The sequence below is a fragment of the Lathamus discolor genome, chromosome 11 (assembly GCF_037157495.1).
Source record: "Lathamus discolor isolate bLatDis1 chromosome 11, bLatDis1.hap1, whole genome shotgun sequence".
Lineage (NCBI taxonomy): Eukaryota > Metazoa > Chordata > Aves > Psittaciformes > Psittacidae > Lathamus > Lathamus discolor.
The window spans coordinates 4,616,993-4,631,514 of NC_088894.1; the positions used below are offsets into that span (position 1 = coordinate 4,616,993).

General features: G+C 46.8%; 1 protein-coding gene across 1 annotated transcript; it reads right to left on the reverse strand.

Moving 5' to 3' along the window:
* Nucleotides 1-2,373: 2,373 nt before the first annotated feature.
* GHRH (growth hormone releasing hormone) lies at nucleotides 2,374-6,279 on the reverse strand. Its single transcript, XM_065691486.1, has 6 exons — nucleotides 6,200-6,279; nucleotides 5,341-5,472; nucleotides 4,394-4,498; nucleotides 3,649-3,786; nucleotides 3,226-3,322; nucleotides 2,374-2,404 (listed from the first exon to the last, which is right to left on the reverse strand). The coding sequence occupies exons 1-5, from the start codon at nucleotides 6,277-6,279 to the stop codon at nucleotides 3,259-3,261; spliced, it is 519 nt and encodes a 172-aa protein (XP_065547558.1). The 3' UTR covers nucleotides 2,374-2,404; nucleotides 3,226-3,258.
* Nucleotides 6,280-14,522: the final 8,243 nt, after the last annotated feature.

The window sequence follows — 14,522 nt, forward strand, 5'->3', positions numbered from 1 at the left end:
CGTGGAGCTGAGTCCTCCAAAGGACTTCACGTGTGAGGCCTGCCTGCTCTGTAAAAAGCCATCTTGGCTCTTCCCTGCTGTAGTTGTTCACACTTGGCTCACTGTTTCTCTTTGTGATAGTTCCTGCCTGTTTGCTCATTGTGAATGTTACACAGGATGACAAAGAGGTTTAATAAACTCCTCTGTACTCCTTCAAAACCTGATCTCCAATGCTCCATTCAAGTCCTGTGGGACAAATGGGCTTTTAAGCAAGAAATAGTTAAGGTGATGCTTACGGTGTTTTTACTGTGGAGTTCCTTTTCACCCTACTGAGCATATTTGAGCCTCATATTTTGTTTCTGCCCACTTTGTTGTTAAGTTTTTCCACTGATGCTTGGTGCTAGGACAGTCCTTTCCCTGTGCCTGTAGAGTGCTGGTACATTACTCAAGGTGAGCACAGATGTGATGTGTCTTTTCTAAGCTGTGTGTGTTGCTATTGATTTTCTGCCTCCTTGGCTCTGCGTTAGGGAAGGTGGGTTTTACTCTTCTGGCCTTTTAGTCCTCAAAACATTTTCTGGTTTGCTTTATTTGCTTTTATATTTAATCTCCCAGAGTTTGAGCATTTCTCCCCTCTTTTTGATGCACACTCAACACTCAAATGAGTCCCTTTTATACCTAAATAGCTCTACTCATGCAGCTATTTATCATGCAGACTTAGGTCTCTCAGAGTGGTTTTGACAGGTCTTTTGATTTTATTGGGAGTGTCCAATCCAGTGTTTGCATACAGCTTTGCTGCCACTTCACAGAACTTTAACTGGTTGCTACCATGTTTACTTACTGCTTTAGGAAGCTGCTTCATTTTTCATGATGCCTTTCCTTGGAGCAAGTAAGTCCTAATGGCTTCAAGTGTGTTAGCTGCTACTGAACACATAGAATCATAGAAATACATTTCACAACATTCACAAACACATTCAGAACGAGGCCTGCTGAGGTTGTTTTTACTTTGGTGCTTTCTTTGCCCAGCTGTATGTGCAGCAGAAGGATGGCCCGTGTCTCACTGACAGCCGCCTGCCTGTGGAGGGGTAACATTACCCACTGGTGCTCTTGCTGCTGCCACAGCTTCACTAATCTCCCTCAGCATCCCCTTTTTGCTTCCCAGTCCTCCTGGGCAGTTCATAATACTTTCATAATGCTGGAACTGTACAACCTGAACAATGAGAATGTAAGTGGTAGGGATTTGGTGCAAGTATGAACTGATTCCCATGCGTACTGAAGCTTCCCATCCTAAAATACGGTCACCTGAGGAAAAATAAGCTGGTCTCTGCTGCATGCTAGTGAGGAATTGTTTGGGTGCAAGGAGAGATGGTTTCAGACCTTAATATATGTTTGCATGCCGCTTTTTCCAACCTGATTGAAGGTGTTGGTGTTGTACCTGGTACCTTCATTAGCACAGGCACTTGTGAGTGACATCTTCCATTCTGGGCTCAGAACCGAGAAACTAAGGTCTCAACAGACAAAGAGCCATCTTCACCTGCTGTTGGACAGGTTTATTTAGAACAACTTTTATTTCTTGCTAATGAGGGGAAAGCAGCCCCCATCCTGATGTTATTTACATTTCTGAAGACATAATTATTACACAAACAACAGAATTGGGGTGACAGTGAAGGAAGGAGCCGAATGAGAGCACTGGGTTAATAAACATTTACTGTTGTAACTTGCCGTGGTGTTCAGAGCCACTGGTGGGCACATTGAATTAAAACAGTGCCAGCCCAGTCTGATGCACAGGGATCTCCTTTAACTCTTGCAGAGCTGTAGCTTCAATTTGGACACCTCAAGGCTGAGCAGGAACTTTAGCTGAGCATTTTAGAGTTCAGTTTTGCTGCCAAGGAGAGAGACAGTAGCAGCCCACAGCGGTGTTTCTAATGGGTGGTAGACATGTGGATTCATGTCTTGCCTCCCCTGATCCAAGCTGTGTGTGGTTGTGCCATCAGCATCTATTTAGAGGAGGCTGCAATCAATGTACAAAGTTGCCTAAAGGGGCCTTTGGGTGGCTTCATTAATCAAGCCCTCAAACAGAATGATGACTTGGCAGAAATTTTGCTCTGCTTTGTGCTTCGAAAGCCTTAATCAGTAGACAACATGTCCCCAGGATCACAAGTGTACTGGTTGGTTTAGGTTTTGTATATAAAGCAGCCTGAGGTTAAGCCATGGAGGTGGGGTTTTTGTCTGATTCAGTACACAGCCCAGTATTTAGAGAGGGCAGTGAGACTCTAAAGGCTGAAGTAAATGAAGCAATGCATCAGAACTGTGTTCCTTTGAACAGATCTGAGGAGCATATGCATCAGTTTCGAGCTGCTCGCACCTGGGAACGTCTTCCTTGCTGTGGAGGTTACTGTACAGTCAGGCCCAAGAGCTCTGAGTTATTCTAGACAGAAGCAAGAGGAAAAGAGAATTATGACGAAACTTTGTGAGCACACACAGAAGTCTTACAATTCTTTGGAGGCTTGTCCTGACTGACCTTATTTATGGAAAGGTAACCAAGTGAAGCATCACAAGAGAGATGCTGAAAGGCCACGTTCTGCCAGCTGAATTCATAGGCACAGTTTCTCCCCCCCAGCCCCCTTCAGTATGCACACAGGTCTCTCCATGCCCCTTTGTATTGTTGGTTGGACAGGTTTAATTTCTGTGGGACTGAGAAGTAAGGTGAGGTTGCTTCAATCAGAACAACTGAGGTTTGTATGAGTGAAGGTTTCCCCAAGGTTGGACTGTCTGCCAGTTCGCAGCCCCCCAGGGCTGGCAGGGTTTACAGTGTAATTTAAGGTTTAGGTGATGACTTTCAGGAGTCAAGGGTACAGGAAACAGTAAGACTTCCCCTCCTATTCAGTGCAGGGAAAACCTGAAGTGTCCCAGGGATCTAGAGGCAGAGCGTGCTCCTGGCGGAAGGCTTTTGTCTGCCTTTAGCCAGCTTAAACACTTGGGCACACAGGCTCAGATGGCTTTACAAGGCTGCAAGCCTGTTACCACACATCCACATGCAGCTTCACAACACCTGTGGTCTGTTCAGCCTGATAGGACTTAAAGTACTTGACAAAATTGAGTGGGAGTTTTCTCCCCTTAAATTGCAGCAAGCACCTTTTTTCATGGGCAGCAGTGGGAGTTGGTGTCTCTGAAAGGGAGCCTTCAAACAGCTTGAGCAGTGCAGCAGCAGTGTGTTATGTACAGAATTGAGCAGGGAACGGTACTCACCAGAGCATGGGGAGATGAAAAAGGGAGAAATATTTACATGAGCTTAACCAGGGTGCTGGGAAAGCCTTCTAACTGGCTGCTGGAGATGTCCTGAGGCCTGTGAAAGAAGAGAATGGGATAGTGATGGTAGAATTGGGATTGAGGGAGAAATTCGTTGTCTTTCCACTGGTATTTTACTGAAATACGGAGTTGAGAAGACAGCACAGTGATGTGGTGCAGGCTGGCTCAGGGCAGGCTGCTCCTATCTGCACCCTACTTGCCCATGTAAGGCTGGGTTATGGGGTTAGGTAAGAGCTTTATTCTTTCCCTGAGTGTACCTAAAAGGTGAGATTAATCCAGCAGCTTTATATCTGGAAGCCAGACAGCAGTAAGGATCTTGTCCTGTTCCTGCAGTGAGCAGATAACAAACTGATTCCCACCTACCTCTGATTCTGCAGAATGGCTCCCAGGAAGTCCAGCAGAACCATGTGCTGGTGATAGCGGCTGTCCATCAGGATGCTGTCAGACTGGCGCCTTGTCAGGAATCCATGCACCCCTTCTCCTGGGCTGCTCTCACTGCTTCTGTTATGCAGAGATGAGAAACATCTTTGTTTCAGAGATGCTTCTTAATCCCTCACTCAAAGTTTGGCTCAGGCTGAGCAGCACAGTGAGTAAACCTGCTGGGTCTGAGCCTGGGGCCATTGTGCTTAATTTCAGTAAGGAATTGTCAGCTCTGTTTGCTCCTGTGCTAGAATAGGGAGCAGAGCTGGCTTTCAGGTGACTATTTGGTCTTATTTAGTGGCAAGAACTGATCTATCCAGCCAGACCTCCCCGAATCATTGGGGAGAGGCTGTTTTCTTTCTTCAAAAAAGGACAGGGATACCTGTTTCCTGAATGAGCATTGTAACTATTATTTGCAACTATTATTGCTTGTTGGTATTATGGTAGAGCTCTGAGCTGATCTGACACTTATAGACTGGGAGGAAAAGATTAATTAAGCTGCTTAATGATAGTTGTGATTAGGGGGATCCAAGACGTAGGGATGTAGGATGCCCTTTGGGATATGGAACAGCAGGAGAGCTTGCTTCTGTTGCAGTAGAAGGTGGCTATTTCTTCTACCTGGATGAAAGAAAGTGCCCAGTGTAATAACAGAACGTCAGCCCTAGGCCAGCAAAGGGCTGTGGCTTACCCGAGGCGTTTGCCAATGATGGTCTGTAAGAACTTGCGGGCAGAAATCTGCCCCAGGAATTTGCGGTAGTTGTCAGTGAATATGGCATCCGCGTGGCGCTGCGTCCTGCGGGGAAAGACAAGCACAGGCTGTGCTCTCTGAGCCAGCCACAAACCTTCGCGATGAGAAGTGGGTGGTTCACATCACAAAATGCACTGGATGGAACACTGCTGCTGTCAGGGACAGGTAGCCACAGCAAATGCCTTTTGGTATTGGAGGGTAAAAGGATTTGAGGGAGCTCTGTTCTGACATGGAGGCAGCACACAAAATAAAATGTCTGTTAATCAGTATCCACACTAAAACAAGTGAGGAGAAGTGCCTGAAAACCAAAGATGAGGTCAGAAAAGTAGTGGAAAGGAAGAGGAGAACCCCAACCTGGGAGAGAGCAGAGTGAGGGCTGGGACATTATGTGCTCTCCCCTCCTGGAGGCTGTGCCTGGGACAGGGTGACAGGAGCCTCCAGCAGGTCTCTAGCCTGTGGTTAGACCCAGGTTCCTAAATATCCACAGCTAAGGGGAGCACAAGCCACTTTGCTGCTCTCACTGTTGTAAGAATGAGTCCTCTGTGCTTTAGAGAGAAATGACCATCCTTCATCTCCTGGCAGGGGTGGAAAGGAGAGGCTCTAATGACCAGCAGATGGATTCCAAGGGCTTGGTGGATATTATGTTTCCTGCAGGAGCCCTGGGTCTGTGACCAGGCCCATCAGTACATCCCTGCTGCTGGGGGACAGCAGGATGATGGACATTGGTGATGGTGAGGGATCGGACCCTGCAGCAGTTGTAGGGCTCAGCTGGAGCCTGGACTTTGGTGCTGGTAGGACTAAGCAACCTTCTGGCCTGCTCCTGGGCTGGGGGAAGATCGTAACCGATATATTCTTACTGCAGCAGGGCTGAGAGGTGAGGTACAAACCTTTTCTCAGTGGGGTCTGTTAATAAACCCTCCTCCTCCTGTTCCTCTGCTGAGGGGTTATGTCTCTGCAATGGGCTGCTGTGCTGTAGCTGGAAGTTCATGGCCTTGCCAGCAACCAGCCCTGGACTGTACCTGCAAGAGGAACCCAAGGCATGCAGTGAGATGTGCTCAGTAGCCAGTCAGGGGTCAGTCTTCTCGACCACTGCTCCCTGTTCCGCTTTTTCTTTCTCCTCTTGCCATGCCCATCTCCTCAGTAGTGCAAGTGGTGTTTGTCACTCTCCTCAACTAGAAACTGTCCTGAAGCTATTTCAGCAGTGAAAAGATGGTTAATAGAGCTACCTCAAACACACTTCCTCGTCACTGAGCTTTCAGCACCCTCAAGCAAAATTCCAGCAGTTCTAGTATCGTTATGCCATGGCTTTGCACAAGGCTAAAGCATTTTCTATGAGATGTGCAAATCCACACTATAGGACCTTGTGCTTCCATTGATTTATAACAGGAAGTACACTAAGCAGCTGCAGAGTTCATGGATGAGAATATCTGCAGTTCTGACTTGCAGGCACAGACTGTAACCAGTGATGGAGCTGGAGGTGCTGCCTGCTCTGGAGATTGCCAGTTTCCCTTTACAGAAGCCAGCATTCAATTCTAAGACCAGCTGGGCTGAAATACTCCATCAGGTGCCTGCTGCCTTTGGAAACCACCCCTAGGCTAGTAGTGTACCCAGAGAATTAAGCCAGGGCAAAGAAATAGGCTTCACCAACACACATACAGTTCATCCAAAGTGCTGGCAACCTTAATTTGGCATGTGCTTATTTTGCACAGAGATGAAGCAGTGTGGCCGAAACACTCGGCGGCTTACCTGAGAGCTGGGTAGAGAGGAGAGGAGATGGAGCATGTGACTAAATGCAGGAACAGGAGCAGGGTGGCCTTATCCAGCATCTTCCACCCTTCGGAGTCACCTGAAATGCAGAGCAGTCAGTCAGTGGCAGTGAGGGGAGACCAAGTGCTGAGCTTGGTTAGCCAGACAAACCACAATAACTTTCAGTCACTGTTCTTGGGTAGAGGGGGCGACTGGACAAAACACATCCCTTCAGGAGAGCTGATCTGCTGCTGTGTTGAGAGGAGCCCCCAGCACCACTTGGTGAGGTGTCTACGCAGCCCTGAGGACCTGCTCTGGTGGAAGATGAGATGGAATTGTGCTGTGTTTGTCTGCCTTCTGATAGACACTGTTTCGTGTCCTGGGGCTGGGAATGACTCAGGACAGTGGGCTGAGGCCGCACACCCTCAGGAGCTTTTGTCTCTGGAAGCGAAGGACAGGGGGAAGGTATTTCAGTGAATGCTCTTCCTGAGTTTCCATTGAAAGTGATTGATCTTTTGCTCAAAAAAAGATTCTTTAAGATTGTGGATAGAAATCTTTAAAATACCAAGTTTCACTGTTCTCTGTCTTATTTTACAGAAGAAAAGAGCAGAAAGATGTTTGATCTCCGTAAGAGAGAAGAAAAACAACCTTCCAAATGTATACCAATACTTTCTTTCAAAAAGAGCAGCTTCTGAATGGAAAGGGTTTGACTGGTCTTCTAATTGCCCAAGCAGCCTTTCCAAGCAGTGGGTTTTACTGATGGTAGTGGTAGGAGGGGGCCCCTTCTGATGGAAAACATCAGCAGTGAGCTCTGTTCTGCTCAGACATAGCTGCCCACTCTCCTGACTGTAAGATAACACAGTGAGGGAAGGCTGGGTAAGGACTGGGGCGGGGGGGGAATCTTGCAAGTGGGTCTGATCTTGATACCGTGGAAGAGAACCGAGCTAGTGGCAGTGTCAGAAGTGCAGGGACAGCCATGAGGAAAGGTGCACCAAGAAATGGGGTTTCTTATCACAAACTCATTCTCAGCTCGGTTCCTGCTGCTTGTGCCATAGGACCAGCAGCTTTCCCATCTGTTCTCCGGGGAGCAGCACCATTGCTCCTGACTCCAACAGAGCTTCTTGTGAGTTCATGGCTTCCTCTCATACCTGGTCTGTTATGGAATTGCTGTGGCTGCCTCAGACAGCTGAGGAATGCTCAAAAGAAGTGACTCTAAGAGACCTACAGGGCTTCTGGTTTTGAAGTTTTCCTGCTTGCCCTGTTTTTCATTTGGACTTGAAAAGACATCCCTCTTCTCTGCTCTCCCCTAAATAGCTCCAAAACAAATCCCAAATACAATCTTTCCACATAGAGGAGATGATCTGAAGCATCTGTTGGGGGGTACCAGGAGACTCTGGCACCTGCATCTGTAGAAAGTGTCAACCAGGAGATTTAATCAGTCCCAGGAAAGCTGCTGTGTGAGCTGAGAAGTATCCATGTAAATGAAAACCAAGCCCTCTTTATTTCCTAGGATACAGCCCCAATTACCACTTTCTGTACCTGGTTTCTCATCCTTGCATGCTGGGTTTTCTCCAGAACCACTTTTTGTCCCTTTGAGATCTTTTTGGGTTTTCTTTCTCTATTATTTGATTTTTTTCTTTTTAATTGTTTCTGGCTTTGCCTTTCTCTTCCTGTCTTGCTTTGTCTTCTCTCCCTTAACTACAGTCTGCTTCTCATCCTAGCTTTTGGGGTGTTTCTGTCCCCCTTCTTCCCTTGGGAAGGAGTCTGAAATCAGGGTCCTGCACCCCTTTCCATATTGCAGAGGAGAACTGAAGTGTCTCCTGCAACTTGGAAGCTCTGCAAAGCCTTGTCACCTTTGCAGTTCCCCTGAGGTGAGGGACACCTTCCTTTCCATTCTGGCAGCATGTGCAAAAATGATTAATAAATAAATTGCCGTTAAGATGAAGAGCTTTTCGCACCATTCCAGCAGGTAAAGCCGAATAGCTTCATTCCACCCTGTGCAGCATTAACAGCAGCATTGTGGAAATGATGCCGGAGAGGTGGATAACTTATATCTTACTGGTTCTGAAACCCTAACCTGATCACTCTTAAAAATACCACTGTGTAGATGAAATGAAGCATTTACCATGCCTGCTGTTTTATAAAGCCCAGACTTTTCTAGTATGAAATCCTACATTAGAAAAGCAGAAATCCTTTTCAGTGCCTTGCTCTACCTCACGTTACCTGCAACAACACTGTTGTGTTTCTCTTCGTACTTTGGTTTGGTCAAACACAGTTTTATCAGCAGGTGAGTGAAACACCCTTTGTTTTCCAGAGTAAAAGGAACTCACACCAGTATAGCAAAAGAGGAAAACTGCTACAGCCAATAAGCATCTAACATGTTTTTACAAGGCTCATCTATATTATAATTCTATTTGTTTGCATTTATCCTATAGTTCAATTACTGTTTCATTCTGTAACTTGTTACAAAGAAGTCTTGCATAATACAAAGGCTGTTGTACCTGCCAAAGCTGATTACTGATGCCAATTTGGTTGTATTTCAGTGTAATTTAACTGTCTCCAGTTTCCATATAGCCATTATCTTGTTATATGCACGTACAGAGGCTCACGCTTACCCCTTAGAAAACAGGCGCTTCCTCGATCGGCTCCTGCCCGGGTGCTTCCTTCCCCAGTTGCAAATACAACTTCTTCTCTAGAGCTGCCTCTGTGAGCCCTGCGGGGTCTTGGGGACCGGACACGTGCTGAGCAAGGAGGACACTCGGATCTCCCCCAGCTGTCCTCTGGCTGCCAGCGAGGTGCATCTCCTCCTTTTATACCTGTGCTCCCTCAGGAGTCCTGTGGGCTTCTACACGTCAGAGAATCAATTATCCTTCTGCATTTCCATGCCGTGTTTAGCATCCTCTTTCTGTGTGTGTGCAGGGATACAGGCAGGGAGATTGTGGGCAGAGGGTTATGCCTGCCGTTAGGGGTCATTTGCATGCTTTAGCATTCAAAGGGTGAAGAGCAAGTAACAACAACAATAATCTGATGGAGTGAATGGCAAACTTGCTTTGCAAGGTAAACTTCTCTTTCCCTTTGCAATTGCATTTTTTCCTTTTATTCCACAATGACAGTGAGTTAACCATTAATACTTTTTCACACTGCCTGCTCAGAAGGGCTTATCTTTTTGCTGTCTTCTTTTTCTTTGATTATCAGCCTTTTCCTCCTTCTCCTTTGTTACTCACACCTGCAGCATTAGCAGGGCAGTTCATGCTTCAGTCCCTCACAAACATCACAGCTTCACATCAAGCTCACAGAGCAGCTGGAGAACCCTGCTCCCTCCATGTGCTCTGGGAAAAGGCAGGGGTCTTCCCTGGGGTGTTGCATGCGCTGGCAGCTGTTTTCAGTCCTGGAACAAGGTCTGCGAAAGCCCGATTAAAAAGAACACATAGCCATGGTGCCAAGAAGACCAGGACAGTTCAGAAGAGTGAAAAATGAGGTGCCAGCATGAGCTCCAGCTGCCACATTTATCATACCGGCTTTATAATGCCCAGAATTGATGGGGACCCAGACCTTCCTGTCACGGGGTTGTATGACTCGATGCTGGGAAGAAGTTTCAGCAGGTGAGCTGACTCATACCTGCCTTCATGTGCATGCCTGTCATACCTTCACCTTGCACCAGAGTGCTCATCACAGCTATCAGTGGCAGAGATGGGCTGTAAGGAAGGATGGTGCTTCTGGTGTGCACATGGGTGTCTGTGTGTGCAGGGAAGCAGAAGCATTCATCACTGCTCTAACCCTGTGCCATTGCCCATTTGCTACTTGCTGAGGTGAGAAATCAGCACTGTAATAATAGCTCACTTCTTAGTGCAGCAGCACCCTCCTTCCAAACCATGGGCTCTCAGTAAGCAATAACCCAACAGTTGGAAAGGCTGGAGTGAGCCATGAGTACCAGATGACTCTGGTGTTAAATAACAGTTGTGCACCAATGCCTTTGGGCTCTCCCCACTGAGTGCTCCAAGGGCTTGTGTTTCCTTTGGTATCAAGTCAGGACCAGGCCACTTTGCAGAGAAAACATGAAAAAAGATTGGATGGACCAAAGCAGGAGCTCGAGCTGACCCTGAACTGAGCCAGGGTCCTTCTAGTGGAATCCAGAAACAGAACAATAATGGGAAGAGAAGCAAGAACTACTGCCTTCCTCCACCAGCCTGTTCATGGGGAGAGGATCTACCATCCAAATTCGGCAGGTATAGCAGTTGTATCATCTGCTGGTGAGCACTGGAGAAGGGGATTTCTGGGTAGCGCAGAGGTGGTTTTCCAGAATCCCTGTTCTGGTGCACCCAGCTTTGCTGTCTCTGCAGACTGCTTTTTGGAAGCAGTCTGTTCATGTTCTCTCATGTGTGAGGTCGGCTGCATCAATTTTTCAGCATGACTTATTTTTCTTCCACTGTCTTGGTGCTACACTGGCTGAACAGATGAATCAGACCATGTTGTTAAACCAGTTGAGAGCCAACGCTATTTCGAGGTATTATCCTATAGCATGGTTTTGAGCTGATTCTCTCTCTGCCTGGCCTTACACAAAGCTGCTGTGAGATACTGGGCAATATCTGTTAGATTAAGGAGAGTCAGTCTATAATGGACTTGTTTATAGCTGCCTGCTGCCCAGTTTGGATTAGGAGGGCTGTGATCCACATTCATGTCTCAAGTGAGCTGCTTTCAAAGAAGGCTATATAAAACTCCATCATGCTAGGGGTTTCCTTGTGCTGCCTGGGCTGGGCTCCTGTCATGCACAGCTGCACCCAGCAAGACTCACACAACAAGCTCTCTTTATGACTTCTGATTTAATTGCAGGGGGCAGCACAAATATCTAAAACCCCTCCAGGCTCTGTCGGGTGTATCCAGCTTAGGAGTTCTGAAATAGCATAAATAGAGCAACTCTTCTGTTCCCGGGATTTCCTGTCCCGGCTTCAGGCAAAACCTTTGTATCTTCCCAGGACCCAGAAGGGTCATTCGTGGAGCTCCTCCAGCAGATGCCATGAGCTCTCCCTCTGGTTAGTGAGGCTACTTCTGCTGCAGCAGAAATGGCTGTGATCACCATTACTGCCAGCATTCAGCCTCTGCTTGAGTCCCACATTGGGTGCTCTGGCTGCTAATGTCTCTGCATGAAGATGCTACAGACTGTGATAGCATCCAGTGCTGTTTGGAGCCGGTTTTGCATCCATCCATTCATGTTGCAGTGTGTATTTGAGCTGGCAACTATGGGTTTGGTTCTCATGGTCCCTACCACAGCTGGTTTTGGTAGCATCCACTGGCTCCCAAAACACAGGTATGTAACTTAAATTACCTCCCAGGTTAGCATCATACAGTGGATAACTGTCTATTTGCCCTCTAAATCCAAGTCCTCACTGGGTGCAAGCCCAGTGGAGTCTACAGCTGGGTATGAGCTGCCACAGGTACCTTCTGCTGCTGGATCACACATCCATTCAGACCTAGCATCTGTAGGGTCCTTGGGTGAAGCATACACTAGCTCCTTTTATTTCAGTGTCAATCCTTTGCTGACAAAGGACAGTGTTAGGATCCTGCAGAATTTCCTAGGTATTGATTTTCTCTTAGCTTTACCTCCTCCGGTCTCCATGCCATGATTTAAAAAACAGCCCCTGTCTATTCCAGGTGCAGAACATTGCGCTTCAGAGAAGCTGAGCAGAATGTGAAATGGTCCTGCTCACTTTGTGAGGTGGAACTAACGACAGTAAAAAGTAACCCATCAATTGGCAAAAAAACCTATCCCATATTCTCAGCTATCAAAAGCTTTTCTGCACTTCCCCAAAATGGCACAGATGGTGGCTGTTGGTCCCCAGCTTCTCTAATCTCCACCACTCCTGATAGAGCTTCACAGAACTGTTCTCTCTGGTTTTCTTTATGTGAGAGATGTAGGGGTGACTAACTTACCACAAATGCTCTAAAATTAATTAAACAGAACTGCCTTAGAAGTTACACTTTTGCCTAGGTTTGCCATCTTAGAGGAAGGATGTGACGTATTTTGGTTCTAATATCCCAAGTGGCAGAACTAAGGCATAAGTAAGTTCATCATCAATCATTTGATTACATCGTCCATTAGCAGTGTGTACACAGGAGCTCCCATTCCTAGGTTTGCAATCAATTTTGCACCATCCCTGGCAGTGCTCAAGGCCAGGTTGGACAGGGCTTGGAGCAACCTGCTCTAGTGGAAGGTGTCCCTGCCTGTGGCAGGAGTTTGGAACTGGATGAACTCTAAGGGCCCTTCCAACTCAAACCAGTCTCTGATTCCATTATTTCTGTGGAAATATAAAATGAGAAAGACAGGATTTGTCACACGTTGCCAGTTTCTTCTAAGGAAGAAACAGAACCCAAAATTTAAACCCAGCAGGTGAGACTTGCCATTAAGAAACCATATGAGACTTGGTTTCTTCACCTTGGCAGGATAAATTGTGGGGATTTGGATCTTCAGATCCTCCTGACTCAACCCTTTGAAGATCAGTAGATTTCCTGGGGAGAATTTTCCCTTGAGGAATTCGGATTGGTAGGAAGCTGAATACAAACATTTATCAAAATAATCTCAAGTATGGAGTCCCTCTGGATGAGTGTGAAGCGTGGGATCAGATTTGAAATAGGCAAAATAAATCAGTAATTCAAAATGTGCAAGAAGTGCTGTTAGAAAGGAGTGTCTAATAGCGCTTAAAGCCTGCTTGAGAAGCCTACTTTGTCTTCAGACGTTAATGTAGCACTGAGAGTACAATGGAACAAATGGCACCAGCCTGCGAGGTGTGTATCTGTCAGGAGGCTGAGGAGCTCTGTGGGTGAGATCCATTTATAGAGCTTGTACCTGTCTGGTGCTGTTTATTTCCTAGCAGAGCTGCTGGAGCGTTTCAGCATCACCCAAGTGAAGTGCCAAGACTTTCAGCCAGACATCAGCATGTGACACTCAGCTGTAGGCTCAAGAGTTACTGGTTCCTGAATTTCTGGCTCTCTACACATCACTTCCTTCCTCTTCCAATCCCAGCTGCCAGAGCTCAGATGCCAGAAGTGAATCGCAGTAATTAAGGAGTTTTTCTTTGGTCTTACCGCTCTCATTTCAGTTAGGAAAGGAGCTAGAATGTTACACACAGCACATTACAGCCGGAGAGAGCCAGCCTCAGTCCTAACACTGAGATCTTTGGGATGGAGAAGCAGAGTAAGGCAGGGTCTGTGAACACCCACCCTCTGCTCAAAGGGCTGTAGTGACTGCCCCAGCACCACGGCTTCCCACCTGGGTGTTGGTCTGTGTGTTTTCTGTCACTTCGTTTCCAATCAGAATCCAAATGCTGCTGTTACTGCTCATCTTGGGAAAGTAATTTGAAAGCTTCTGATAAAAACAAGAATTTAATGAGATGTGTTACTGGTACCAAGAAAGTGAAATGTTGGTTATGGAGAAGGAATGAGGAAGGCCACGTTTCCGGTAAGGGCAGAAAAGTGAAAGCAGCTGTAACTAATTTTTTCCTGGCTGAATAAGATGCAGCCTGAGGATGAAAAGAGTGGTGCACGAGGCTATGGTGTACATGTTTAAGGAAGGATAACAAATAGGTCTCACTGCAAAGACATGCAGGAAGCACTGCAGTGCAAACGAAAGGAGAACTGTAGAAAGAACTAAAAAAGCTAAGGATGATTTGGATGTGGAAAAACACTTCATGCCTGAGCTCTGTCTCTGCTTAGAATTAAGTGCTGACAAAATGGACATTTCTGCTTGTTGAATCAATTTGAGCTTTGAAACCCACTCACATCTCGTGGGCTTTGGAAAAATATCCTCTCTTTTATACATATATATAAATAGCTTCCTTTTTAATCATTCCCCAGTCAGCTGAATGGAATGGGGCAGTGAGGTGCTGGTGACAGGCAGCCATAGCGGGCTAATGGCACCACCTGCTTGTGGTTGGAAGGGTGAGTGTTTCCTGAGCAGAGCTGGTGTTGCCGGATTCCACAGCCTCAGGGGCTGGATAGCAGCAGAGGGAATGGGCAGGAGCTGCATCAGATGTGCAAACCTCACTGACCTCTTTGTACTTAGAGTAAGTAGTGTTGTTTCTGTTGGGGGAGAGGAGGAGAATGAAGGAAATATACCGGATCATTTGCAATCCAAGTGTGTATTTTCCCCTTTGTGGGCAAACATCAGTGTGGGAGGATCAGAGCCCATGAGAAGGTGTGTGGGCAGCACCACCACCAAATTCAGTGTATTGGGAGGAATTTAATACTGAGAGGATCTCTCCGGACGTTCACAATACATTCAGTATCTTTGTGTCCTCAACAGCCAGTGTTTGGGAGCAGAAAGGGCAGA

Bases quoted from the DNA above. Each gene is read 5' to 3' on its own strand.
- GHRH (XM_065691486.1), bottom strand. From the start codon at position 6,279: ATGCTGGATAAGGCCACCCTGCTCCTGTTCCTGCATTTAGTCACATGC. The intron at 5,473-6,199 runs GTAAGCCGCCGA...TTCCTCTTGCAG, and splicing joins CCTCTCTACCCAGCTCTCAG to GTACAGTCCAGGGCTGGTTG. The intron at 4,499-5,340 runs GTTTGTACCTCA...CTTTCCCCGCAG, and splicing joins ACAGACCCCACTGAGAAAAG to GACGCAGCGCCACGCGGATG.